The 13,543-nt window shown below is 46.0% G+C and overlaps 1 protein-coding gene across 1 annotated transcript in view; it reads right to left on the reverse strand.

Moving 5' to 3' along the window:
• Positions 1-13,525, reverse strand: part of DPYSL2 (dihydropyrimidinase like 2) — a 149,778-nt gene extending 136,253 nt beyond the window's left edge. Inside the window, exon 1 of the mRNA XM_004707614.3 lies at positions 13,064-13,525. Coding sequence (XP_004707671.1) covers positions 13,064-13,402 — 339 coding nt within the window. The 5' untranslated portion in view covers positions 13,403-13,525. The remainder of the gene's footprint in view (positions 1-13,063) is intronic.
• Between the last annotated feature and the right edge of the window lie 18 nt (positions 13,526-13,543).

The raw sequence follows: 13,543 nt of genomic DNA on the forward strand, positions 1-13,543 counted from the left end.
GTGTCTGGTGCCATGGCTTTCTGTCCCTGGATCAAGGAGGGTCAATGTGTAGGGTTCTTGGGGTCCAAAGGACATGCTCCACTCCTGGCTCCTCTGTCTTATGGGTAGTGAGATCTTCCCTGCTTCCGTCTGAGATGGCTTGTTTTAAACCCAGCACGATGGCAAAATGACCAATCCCTTCATCTGCGTTCCAAGATTTTACAAATCACAAGTAACCACTTACTACTGAATCATAAAATCCTATCAGTATCTTCTCCCACTGTCTCTCATCCCGTCCAATCAGGAAAAAGGTCATGTGGTGGCCGTTCCAAAGGCTACGGTGAGAAGAGTCATAAGTAGTTCACGGCACTGCACCCTATGACTTGGATGAGACTCGCAGATGCTCTTTGTTCACTCATGACAAGGGCACACACACTCTGCAAATTCACACCCTTTGCCTCATAAGTGAGGAACTGAACTGTTGGTCCCCACTGATCAATCAGAAACTAAATACTTGTCAACCTGACTTTCATTATTCTCTGCTTCCCCCAAGCCCCTGAACTTGGACCCTCCCTCAGTCTGAGCCAACATAAGGCTCCTCTTCAAAGGCCCCTCCGGGGAACAGGTTTCAGTATAAAGCATTCTGATGGTATCACCTGTTCATCCCCTCTGCACACCTGGGCTTTTTCTGTCCTTGTTTACTCTCAAAACAAACAAATAAAAAACTCAAACGGACTGCTGTTAAGTCAACTCTGACCTGATAGGGCAGAGTCAAACTACCCCATAGGTTTTCCAAGGCTGGGAAAAACCCATAGGCTTTCCAATCTTTACAGTTCTGCTGCGTCTTTATCCACTGAGCAGCTGGTGGTTAAAACCACCAATTGTTTGGTGAGCACCCAGGAGCTTTAACCAAAGTTCACCAGGGGAGTCCTTGTTTGTTCTCAGGCTATGTGAAAGAAAATGGCTTTTTTTTGGTCCCTGGTCACAGTATTGTCCCTGTTGAAGTCAATTCCTCCTGGGACCACAATAGTCCCTTCGCTTTCCCTCTTTTTCTTTCTGAATAAAACTTCTCCCTTCTCAAGGGACATCAGAACAGGGAAAGCGCCATGGAAACAATTCTAAAGAAGACCTGTAATGGCAGGAAGATACTTCTAGAGGTGGAATACAACAACAGGGGATATGATCCAGCACATCCACCCCGGGTTTCAGCGCACAGAGACCGTGAACGTCACTGGCATCCAGGGACTCACAGGTGGGCGTGGGTCTTCTGCTGCTGCCCATCAACTGTCTCACGAGACAACAGCCTCTTACAAGGCCACGCCGGGACCAGGCTGGATGAAGACAAACCCAAGACCACTTCATAATCATACCTGGTCATTAGGACCCTTGCCCAAGCCACGAACTACCAGGCACCCGCTATGCTGACTCACATGAGTGCCGGCTCATGCTTTACCAATAATAGCCTTAGCCTCCGTCCAGCTTGTCCTCTCTCTAGACAAGCTTTCTTGAGATGCCCAGTCATGTCACTGTCCCTACTTTCTGACAACACCCAATCCCGAGGGAATACTTAATTCTTATAAGGGACCCACAATCTCACAATCTCCCAACCATAGGCCCAAATCCGACAATAAGTCCTTCAAACATCCTCTGTCAGAGATGCCCCGTGCACCTCCATGCTGTGCCCTCTCCCGCACGGCATGAAGTAATAAACCCAACTTGCTCACCGACAGCTCTGTTCCTGGAGGGCTTCTGCTGCAGGATATTGAGAAAAACCCCAAGCAGTAATTTAAGGTAATCCTTGAGTGTGAAAGACAGTGATAGAAGGGATCTTCAAGAAAAATCGTGGGAAAGTGAAACTGAAATTAAAAATAGGAACTTTATTTCTGACACACGTTCCATCGAGTTCAAGACACGTTTGTACTCAAGTGCACCAGCCGTTTAGTACAGCAACCGTCCCTAGAGAACAAAGACCCAGACCCGCACTCCCTGCCCTGCAGTCCATGCTGACTTGTCACCACCCGACAGGACAGGGTCGAACTGCCTCTGTGGGTTTCAGAGACTACAACTCTTTACAAGAGTAGAACGTCTCATCTTTGTCTCGAGGAGCAGCTGGTGGTTTCAAACTGCTGACCTTGTAGTAACCCAGTTCAGTGCAGTCAGTCTTTTTCACATTGTTAACTGAAGAAAAACGGGTGCCTTTGGAAGATGATCATTCGCTGCTAGAACAGCGTAGAAATGCTCTTGTAGAGTTCCAGAGCCTAAAATCTCTCACCTCCTGTTGCAATTTTTCCAAGAGAGGGTTCAGGCTCTTGATCCCACTTGTTGAAAACTTCTGTTGAAATCCCTGCTCTTGTTTGCTCTGTTTACAACAGTTGAGGCGCCCAGGGAGCAGAAAGTCTGCTCAACTTAATGTTCCAGTCAGAATTGGGGAAGCTGAACTCATTGAGATGGGTATGGTTTCAACTATTGTTTCTGCTGTTAATTCCAGTTAATGTCATGAATAATAGTAACTGTTTCCTTGAAACAAATAAGACTCTTGAGTTCTACATCCCCTTACAGAAGAGTCGCAGGGAGGAGACGAGCCAGTCAGGGTGCAGTGTAGCACCAATGAAACATACAACTTTCCTCTAGTTCTTTAATGCTTCCTCTCCCCCCCCCACCCCAACCCCACTATCATGATCCAATTCTACTTTACAAATCTGGCTAGACCACAGGATGTACACTAGTACAGATAAGAGCTGGAAACACAGGGAATCCAGGACAGATAAACTCCTCAGGACCAATAATGAGAGTAGTGATACCAGGAGGGTAAAGGGAAGGTGGGGAAGAAAGGAGGAACCAATCACAAGGATCTACACATAACCCCCTCCCTGGGGGATGGACAACAGAAAAGTGGGTGAAGGGAGACATCGGTCAGTGTAAGACATAAAAAATATAATAATAATTTATAAATTATCAAGGGTTCCTGAGGGAGAGAGGGTGGGCGTGGGAGGGGGCAAAAATGAGGAGCTGATAACAAGGGCTCAAGTAGAAAGAAAATGTTTTGAGAATGATGATGGCAACAAATGCACAAATGTGTTTGACACAATGGATGGATGGATGGATTCTGATAAGAGTTGTACGAGCTCCCAATAAAATGATTGTTTAAAATGAGTACACGAATGAAGAAAATATTCTAAAACAGATTCAAGTGTTTTGATAATTATTCTAGATGTCACTGAACTATAGAATTGTACAATATGTGAATTGTGTGACAAAACTGTTTAAAACTGTTAAAAAAATTCTTGTGTCCTTCATCTGCAATATCATCTCACCCCTTTGTAAAATGAATTATCCATTTAGAATATTGCTGATTTTGGGGGGGGGGGCCTGGGCCCCACACACTTTTTGTAAAGCATCCGTGATTTCACTATCCTCCCACCCAAGCTTCACCTATAATTTGGTGTGTGTTCTTGCTTCAACATCAGCACAATTCAATTCACGTTGCTCTGATAGGGGCTCTGTCCAAACATCTGTTCTTCTTACTGCTCCCAACTAGATTCTGTCCAGGCAAGTTATAACACGTTAGCCGGAGATTATTTGGGGGCAAACATTTTTAAATCTATGGTTTGTTTGTTTTTTCATAATGCACATTTTATATGAACTTACTTGAAGACTCCTCGTAAAAAATGTTAAAAGGTGGACATTTCAGATAAACCAAAAGAATACAAACCATTGCCATCGAATTGATTCTGACTCATAGGACCAGGTAGAACTGCCCCTGCAGGTTCTCTGACTGTAATTCTTTATGGAAGTAGAAAGCCTCATCTTTCTCCTGCAAAGCGGCTGGTGGTTTCAAACTGTTGACTTTGTGGTTAGCAGCCCAATGAGTAACCCACTATGCCATAGGGCTCTTTCTGTTTCAAATAATGGAGGGGGGAGAGGTGGGAATAAATTATTCAACTAGCAATTTGAAAAATTAAGTTAGGCTGTATTTCAAGTTGTAGACAAAAAAAATAATAATGACTACTGCATTTTTAAATTTAATTAAACGTAAAATCCAAAAATATTTTAGGAAAAATAGCAGTAAATAGCTTTATACTCTTGAAGTTAGAATGGCAACAAAGGCAGAAACTAAGTCAGTAGATGTCAGTGGATTAATTATGTAAAATTTTAATTTAAAAGTCAAAAGTAAAAGGCATCAAAACGAATTAGAGGCAAATTAGGACACAACCTGTAACAAATGACGCTAAAATCTTAGTATGTAATTTCTACAAGTCAATATTTAAAATACCCAAACCAACCAAACCCTCTATCATCAAGTCGATTCCGAGTCATAGTGACCCTACAGGACAGCACAACGTCCCTTCTGGGTCTATGGGACAGACAGCCTCGTCTCTCTTCAAAGGACCTGCTGACCTGTGGCGAGCAGTACAAGGCACCACCCCATGCCCCCAGGGCCCTGTCTTAACGTGAGAACACGTTAATGGGAGAGCTAGCACGTGCCATGTGCCACGTGCATGTTAGGTAATAAATACAAAAAAACAAAACTCACTGCCATCAAGTCAATCACGACTCACAGGGACCCAACAGGACAGAGTAGAACTGCCCCTTTGGACAGCAACTCTAAGAACTACGATACTTCTTGTTGGTCAGAAATACCAAAAAATAGTCATTGTCAATCATTTTTAGTGAGAACAAAAAAATGGAAAAAAATAATACAGCAAGATTCTATCATTGGCTATTTCTAGGTTAAGATTGTGGATGCTTTTGATCTTCTTTAATTTCCTTATCAATGTTATCTACCATCAATGGTAGATGAAATTCAATTCATTTCCAAAAGTTACCTGTTTTAACTTCAGGTTTTTTTATTGCTATCCTCCACATCATCCCTTAATTCTCAAATCACTAGTTTGCAAAACAAACTTCTGACTTGATTGGCCACAAACCTTTTGTAAAAAGGACCACAGGCAACATATGTACAAATGTGCTTGATACTATTGATATATAGATTGTTATAAGAGCTATAAGAGCCCCCAATCAAATGATTTATTAAAATAAAATTTAAAAAATTTAAAGGACCATAGGGTAGAAAGATCAGTCTTACACTGAACAGAAAACACTCCAGAACACGTGGTTATCTCAAACCTTGTTGTAAATAGAGTTCAAAGCTCGGAATATAACAATAGGATTTATTTGCATGAATATCATTCTAGGGAACAAGGCCCTGAAACATCCTTGCTAGATTTTGGAAAATCCAGTCATTTTAAGACTATCCAAGGCGAACCTGACACCCAGGGCACATGCAATAAAATATAAATAAAGAAATTCTACTTTATCAAAAGTTAAAACTCCTGTGCATCGAAGGACATTATCACGAAGGCAAAACAAGCCCCCACAGCAGGGAGAATATGTAAAATAATGTATCTGATAAGGTTTTAGTATTGAGAAACCTACAAAGAACTTGTAGAACTCAGCAACACAGAGACAAACACCAATTTTAAAACGAGGCAAAGGTCTTGACACACATTTCTCCAAAGAAGATACTCGAATGCACAGGAAACATCCGGCAAATTGTGCAACATCAGTGACCATTAAGAAACTGTACCAAACCCACAGTGAGGTTCCACTCCACACTCACCAGGATGCGTATAGTTCAAGCAAAAGAAAGCAAGGGAAATGAACAAGTGTTGGTGATGGTGGGGAGAAACTGGAAGGCTGGAGCCTTGCCACTGAGAATGTAAAAGGCTTCAGCCACTGTGGGAAACCGGTTTGGGAGTTCCTTTAACAAGTTAAACATAGAATTGCCATGTGACACAGCAATTCCATTCCCAGATAAATCCCCGGGAAATTGGAGAGAGGTGCTCAAATAAAAACTTGTTTATGAATGCCCACAGCAGCATTTATTCATAACAGCCAAAATGTGGAAACGGTCCAACTGTCCATCAACTGATGAATGGATAATCAACTGATGAATGGCATATATCTATCTATAGTGAATAGTACCCATCGATTAAAAAAAAGAGAAAGAAATGCTGATTCGTGCTACAACATGGAGAAACTTAAAATAATGTGCTAATGAAAGAAGCCAGTTATAAAAGGTCACCGAGTGTATGATCCCACTTACATTAACGCCCAGAATAGGCAAATCCACAGTTTATATGAGCAGTTCCCAGGGGCAGGCGGTAGGAAAAGCAGTCCTGCCTGGTGGCACAGTGGTTAAGCACTGGGCTGCTAATTGAAAGGTCAGGTCGGTGGTCCAAATCCACCAGCTGCTCCTTGGGAGAAACACGCAGAGGTCTGCCTCCATCGAGTTCCATCACAGCCTGCGGGCACTGTGAGTCAGAATCGGCTCAATGGCAAAGGCTTTGTCTGTTGAAGGGCAAGAAGGCCATGTTGGAAGTAACTGCTAATGGGTACAGGGCTTCTTGAAATGTTCAGGAATTGTGGTCGTGGCTGCACAACACCATGACTGTACTACAAGTCCTGGGATTGTATACTTCCACATGAAGTTTACCTCTGAAAAGGGGAAACAAAAAGAGCCCAGGACACGATGGAAATCAGCCGGAGCAGCTTCAGTGATCCCTAGCTCAGCCTGGGGGGTGACTATCCAGGCCCCTCAGCTGGGGAGCGGCAGTCAGGATCTGAAGCTTCTGGCTTTACAGTGGGCTGCGACTGAGCACACTCAAGCGTCGTCAGCCCCTCTTGCCAATGCTTTTACGGACGACCCTCTCATTACTTGTTTGTAATTCGTGAATTACACCAAGGGGAAAATCCACCAAGGAAAAAATGAACTTTGCAGGAACTTTGCGCTAAAGCAAGGCATTCACACTGCAGGCGCTGGTCTCTGTCTTGAGACTGTTCAAAGACAATTCTTGGATTTTGGAAAAGGATGGAACAGAGTATCAGCAGTTCAGGGCATATGCATTAAAAAAAATCAAGTCCTTTTCAACAACTGGCTTCATTGAAAAAACAAAACAAAGTCGGCTACACTGAAAAACCAATAAAGTTGGCATTCAGGACTTCTCGGTAACAGTCCTTTCTTTGGAGATAAAATGAAGGAAAGTAATTAGCATGGAAAACAATTTGGTTCATCACTACTTTTAAGAAGCTCTCTACTCCCATCGTCCTGAGTTCAAATCCTAGCTGCTTGAGCTGTTAATTAGCAAATTACTTTCAGGTTTTTCTCCTTGTAACGTTAGGATAACACTAGTAGCTATTCCATTGTTTTGGGACTCATAATATAGTGTGTATAAAGCTTTTAGCACAGGGCCTAACCCATATCAGCACCGGTGGCATAGTGGGTTACACATTGGGCTGTTAACCAGAAGGTCAGCAGTTTGAAACTACCAGCTGCTCCACAAGAGAGACATGTGGCTCTCTACTTCCATGAAGATTTACAGTCTGGGAAACCTTCAGGGTCAGTGTTACTCGGTGTTTCAGGGTAGCTGGGAGTCTGCAATGAGTTTGGTTTTCTAACCCATAGGGTCTATGACATTTGAATGAGGTAACATATCCTGTGCCAGCAAAACAAAATTCTATCTTACAAGTTCACTAAATGTCTCTGGCAGTGGTTCTAAAACACAACATGCATGCTGGAAGAAATATGGGGCGAGGTCAGGAAATCTTGGTCCTAATGCTAGTGCTGGAATTTACTCAATAGCACAAAAGACCTTGGAAAAAGTCCCCTGGCATCACTAAAACTTGGCTTCCATCTATATTTTAAACCTCATTGCTATCGGGTAAATGTCAACTCATCGCTACCCCATTATAGGGCAGGGTAGAACTGCCCCTGTGAGTTTCCAAGACTGTAACTCTTTACAAAAATAGAGGGCCCTGTCTTTCTTCTGAGGAGCAGCTGGTAGCTTCGAACTACTGACCTTGTAGCTGGCAGCCCAGTGCAATAAACACTACATGATCAGGGCAAAGAAACAATGGAGAGAGCAGCCCCTGAAAAGTGCACCGGACTTGGTAAGTAGAGGGGTAGTGAAAATGAGGAAGACCCTTGACAAGATGGATTGACAGTGACTGTAACGCTAACAGAACACTTGTGAGGATGGCCCAGGACCGGGTATGTTCCTTGTTGTATAGAGTCACTATGAGCCTGAACTGTATCATCTCAGGATAGGCACACAATTTAAAATACTACCTCCTATATTCCACACGTCCTCAACTGTAGGCTCTACAGCAGTGGTTCTCAACCTTCCTCATGCTGCGACCCTTTAATACAGCTCCTCAGGTTGTGGTGAGCCCAGCCATAACATCATTTTCATTGCTACGTCATCATCACTGTCATTTTGCTACTGTTATGAATTGCCATGTAAATATCTGATATGCAGGATGAATTTTCATTGTTACAAATTGAACATAATTAAAGCATAGTGATTCATCACAAAACAATGTCATTATATAGTGTGAAGTATTTATTTGTAATGACAAATAAATGAAATTTTGTCTTGAGGCATGGTGTAGCATGGCTACTCGTATGTGGGCGTATCTGCATGTGGGCGGACCCGCCTGGAGATGGATAGAGAAGTGGTGTATCTGTTCCTAAGACCATCACAAAGATGTGTTTTCTGATGGTCTTAGGCGACCCCTGTGAAAGGATTGTTTGACCCCCCCAAAGGGGTTGTGACCCACAGGTTGAGAACCACTGCACTAATAGGTAAAAGCACGCTCAACAGTACTGAAATGCCACATACCTAGTCGGGCACTGCTGGTAAGGGTGCCAGGGGGAATGGACAGCAAGAGGTTTCATCTTAGTGTTGGACCGTCACCTTGGGCCAAGGGAGGGAGCACTGTTTTTCTGGGCATCAATTTCTTGACCTTCAGAAGAGGGTGATTAAGCCATCATTGGGTCTCATTTGAGATCTGACGTTCTGTAGTAGTATATGTTGGAATCCTTGAGCAAGCTGACTTCCCCTTCTTCCCCACGGAGGTGGAGGGCATCACTGAAGATGCCTTAAGAACCCCTGGTCTACCCTTACAGGAGCTGGGAAAACTGTCTGCCCCATCCCGGACTCCCAGGGCACAGAGCCGTAGGTATGTATGTGTTCCAGGGAATGTTCAAAATGCCATGGCCAAATATGGTCAAAGAGTAGGTTCCAGAAGGTTCCATGACACCAATTCTCCTCTCCCCACTAGGCTCTAAAGAGAAATGTGGCAGAGACTGTTGAGTTAGTGGGAACCTTCTCATACTCTGAGCCCAGGTGGGGAACTCTCTCATTTCAAATGTAACCCTTCTTACTTCCTCCTACAACAAATGAATTGCAGAACTGTTAGTTAAGCAACAATTCTAAAAAATCATCAATCATTTGTTTGGCTTTAACTAATTATATAATGAATTCAATTATCAGCTGGGCAATCCAGAGCAATTTATCAGCAGCTCCCCCCCTCCCCCATATGATCTCTCCCCTTGGCACCTGGATGAGTCTTAGGTTTTCAAAATCCTGAACTGAACGATGTTCATATTACTATCTCCTCCTTTTGACCAACGTGACCGCTAATGAATCAAACCATTGCCCTTCTTCTAGGCACCCAGCCAAATCTCGACCACACATCCCACTAACTAGGCTTCCAATTTGTTTAATAGGCCAAACAAGGGTCTCTGAGGGCAGGCACTCTGTGCTGTCACTCACTCCCACAAGGTGCAGACGGCTCTCCTCATTGGGACTTCTCTAAAGCTAAGATTGTCCCCTGAAGGAATGTTGAATGGAAGATGACAGGACGGAAGGGAAGAGAGTGGTTTCAGAAATGATTGCCCTCCAGAGGAAGGGAGATAAGGAAGGGGCTTCGCCATGAGGACAGACACTGGCTGTGGCGCTGGCACCCAGGGCTAGCGAGCATCAGCAAGGGGAGGGGCCCTAGGACAGAGATCACTCTTGTGCACGCCACATATCGGCCCCTGCCGAGGGGAAGAGAAGAATACCTCCACTGCCCCTCTAGCTACTCAGGATGTTTGTTGCTGAGAGCAGGGCCTGATGCTCCGTCCAAGAGCCTAGCTGAACAGCGAGTTCTTGCCACGCCCTCTCTGGGATGGAATGAAGGCGATCTTTTAGAAGGAAGGGAGAGACCCAGTCACTGGCAAGGGAACGGTTAGGCCAGCATCGCTGCCCTGTGCTCTCTGCTCCAAGAGGCTCAGGAACTTCAGAGCTGGGAGTCCATTTAACCTCTGCAGCCCGAGGTGGGCTCAGCCAAGGAACCCGAGGAAAAGAGGATAAAGGGACCACTCTCTTTCCTCTTCATTCACATCCATGGCCCTGAGTCTTCTCTCTCACCCAATCTGAACCTTTACTGGTACAGAGCTACTCCTACCCTGCAGCATATCTCATTTACTTCCAGAATGCAGACGCCAGCCTTCCCATACCCATGAGCCAGGTGTTCCAGACGCAGGATCCCTACGAGGGCAGATGGGCCAAGCCTCTTCTAACTGTGCTTTAGTGACACCTGGAAAATCAGATTCAGGGGAGTGGGAACAGCATTCGTCAGGCACCCCAGGGTTCACACTTCTCGTGCCAGGCCTTCCCATAGGAATGCTCTGAGATGGTGGCAGTCACCCCACTCATCAGATGGAAAGCACGTAATGACAGGTCAGTTTAGTCAAAATGGTGTGGTTTCCAGCTGTGGTTTCCAAAATCACCAGCTTGCCGTGTGCCAGGGAGCCTGTTCCAGCTTGTAGGGACCCTACAGGAGAGAACAGAATCGCTCCACGGGCTTTTCTAGGCTGACATCTTGACAAGAGCAGATCATCAGGCTTGTTCCTCCCCTAGTGCCTGGTGGGTTCCCATGGCGAACCTTTCAGGTAGCAGAACCGTTGTGCCACCAGAGTTCCTTGAAATCAAGGAAGTTACACAGTACACACGCACGGACACCAAATGTCTTTTTCCTCTCTTACAGATGTGAGATGCTGAAACACATTTACCCATCCAGGTAAATGTTAGACCGAGTGAAAAGAGCACCGTAGGAAGTCAGGTTGAAGACGAAAATTCTGGGAGAGCTGCAGGAAGGTCACAACAGAATGGCCCTCTACTACAGATATGCAGCCAACTGTAGCATAGAGCCAGTTCAAGGTTAGGTGAGGGTAAACTCGTCTAGGTTTAATTGGCTATTATCTCTTGAAATCTCTCCCTCCATGTGTCTTAGTTACACAAGTTAGAATTTCTATTAAATACAGTTGGTGTTCAAACACATAGTTCTGGTGATCACACATCTAAGCTTCTACATGGACAGGAGAAAGAGATGTGTTATTTAACTCAGTGCAACTCTGCCTTTCAAACTTGAGTTTTAATTTATTGCCATCATTAACATCCCAGATGCCATTCTCTGAATGGTCTCTTCCTTACTCTCCACAATACACTACTGCTGACCCTGGGCTATTCAAGTTACCTGCACAACTTGCTGTACATGAGGCCAAATACCTAACAGTGATGCTATCTGGGTTTGGCCCTAACCCAAAGTATTCATATAGGACAGTACTTCACATTCAGAGTTTAGTATAGGTTACCCAAGTAGAAATTTTTGCTTCATTGTTTGGTCACTTGCAACCAAGAGAACTGTTTGTATTTGGGTTCTTCTAGTTAATTCAGCATAAAACATTTACAGGAGATACTCTCCTGTATGAATAAAGCAAAGAACAGAGCTGGGATGGGGGGCAGACATAACAGAGATTAGTTGCCCCACCTTATGAAAATGAAGGTTAAAGCTTTCCCTTCCTTGGAATTGTTCCTATAATAGTCAAAAGCTGCCAACCCAACACTCCCATCAGGAACCAGTGGCAAACTTGGAAGCCATTATCACTGACATGTAATTGCTCAGCACCAAAGCCTGCGTGTCAACTAAATAAAGGCTTGTTGAGTCTAACAATGAATATGAGCAGGCCACTCCCAGCAACTCCGCAGACCCTGGGAGAAGAAACCATCCTTGAAGTTTTTATTCCTGACTGTCCTGTCCCACAAGGCAAGGCACGCAGCACAACAGAGGAATTCAATAAGTATTCATTGATTGCCCATCTTCACAAAAAGCTAAATCAAATGGTTGCAGAAGAGAAGCCACAAACAAGTGTTAAAATCGTTATCACTGATGAACCTACGTGGAAAAACTGAGGCTTTGGGGAGGGGAAAAAAAGCACAGTATGAAGGTCACCCAGACTTTAAAAAAAAAATGCTGTGACAAAACTACACCGCCCTTAAAATGCACATTGGTCATATTTGTCAGAGAATTGTCCACATGTTCTAAAATCAAGATCCACCAAATTGGACGCCTTTGTTCCCACTATGAACAGTAGAGAAGGGCTAATCGTCCTTGACAATCTATTAAAACTGGTGAGCGCTTTTCTCTCCCTTCTTTTTCCTTTTCTTTTGAACCCTGGGAACAGGATCCACTTCGTCCTTCTCCAAAACGCCCCTCAAATAGCAGTGGGGGGTATGGCTCTAGGAAGGCCCCGTCGAGATACTTAGAGGAACTTTGTTCTCCGTTTCCTCGGGTGACTCCACATTCTCCCTCCTCTTCTCACGCGGCCAACAACAGTTATGGGTGGAGAGCAGCTCCTCCGGAGTGGCGCTGACCATGGTGCTGGCCTCCGATCTCGGGACCCGAGAGCTCAAGGGGCAGCCAGAGAGCGCTCAGGGCTGGGTAGGGAACCCAGACCCTTTGGACCCCGGAGGAACTTGAGGGCCTTCACGCGAACCCCTCCTCCGCACGCTCTGAGCTGCATCAAAAAAGGGTGGGGCACCCAGCCACAGCTGCAATCGGAAGCCGCCAGGGAGGATTTAAGAAGAATGAAACCGCGGTTCACCGCCCTCCACAAGACCCCCCAGCCAGGGATCAGCCCGTCCTTTACCCCGTACCCCTACCCTCCAACTCCCAGGTCCAGAGAGGTGCGGGCTCGCCTTTGTGGGCGTGCGGCCGCCGGACGAGCCTGCCCGCACCCTGGGCGGAGAAGGGGCGGGGTGGGGTAGGGTGTGTGTGCCGATGCAGAGATATTAAGGGAGGAGCAGCAGCAACGGGGGCACCCCGGATACTCGGGGCTGCACTGAGCTGGGAGGGGGCGGGCACCCCCCACGCGCCCCGTCCTTGGTCTCCACCGCCGCCGCCCCCCCATACCAACCTGGTCGTAGATGTTCTGCAGCGCTTCCTTGCCCGAGGCCCGCCGGATCTCCACCTTCCGGGCCGATTCAACAGATGGCCGGCCCTGCCGGGAGTACGGCGCCTGCGGGTCGGGGCCCAAGTGGGCGACGTCCCGCTGCTGAGCCACCACCTGCCCCGAGCCCCGGCCCACAGACAGCGAGTCGAAATCGATGGTCTTGTTCTCCGAGGACCCTTCCACCGGGCAGAACATGCCACAGAATTTCTGCCGCGGCTTGGGGCTGCCTGAGCCCAGGTTTTTAAAGAAGGCAGGGACCTCTTCGTCCTCTGCCGGCTTCCCGGATTGCTTCCTCTCCGCCATGGCGCGAGAGCTTGGGGAAGGGTCCTCTCCGTCCGTCCGTCCGTCTACCAGTCCCTAAGTCTCCCTCTATCTGTGCAAAAATCCCCCGGCCGCTGCCTTCTGCCTACCGCAAGGTGTACAGAAAGGAAGGAGGGCTTTCCA

The sequence above is a fragment of the Echinops telfairi genome, unplaced genomic scaffold (genome assembly GCF_000313985.2).
Source record: "Echinops telfairi isolate 266 unplaced genomic scaffold, ASM31398v2 ScPeMD7_9;HRSCAF=40, whole genome shotgun sequence".
NCBI lineage: Eukaryota > Metazoa > Chordata > Mammalia > Afrosoricida > Tenrecidae > Echinops > Echinops telfairi.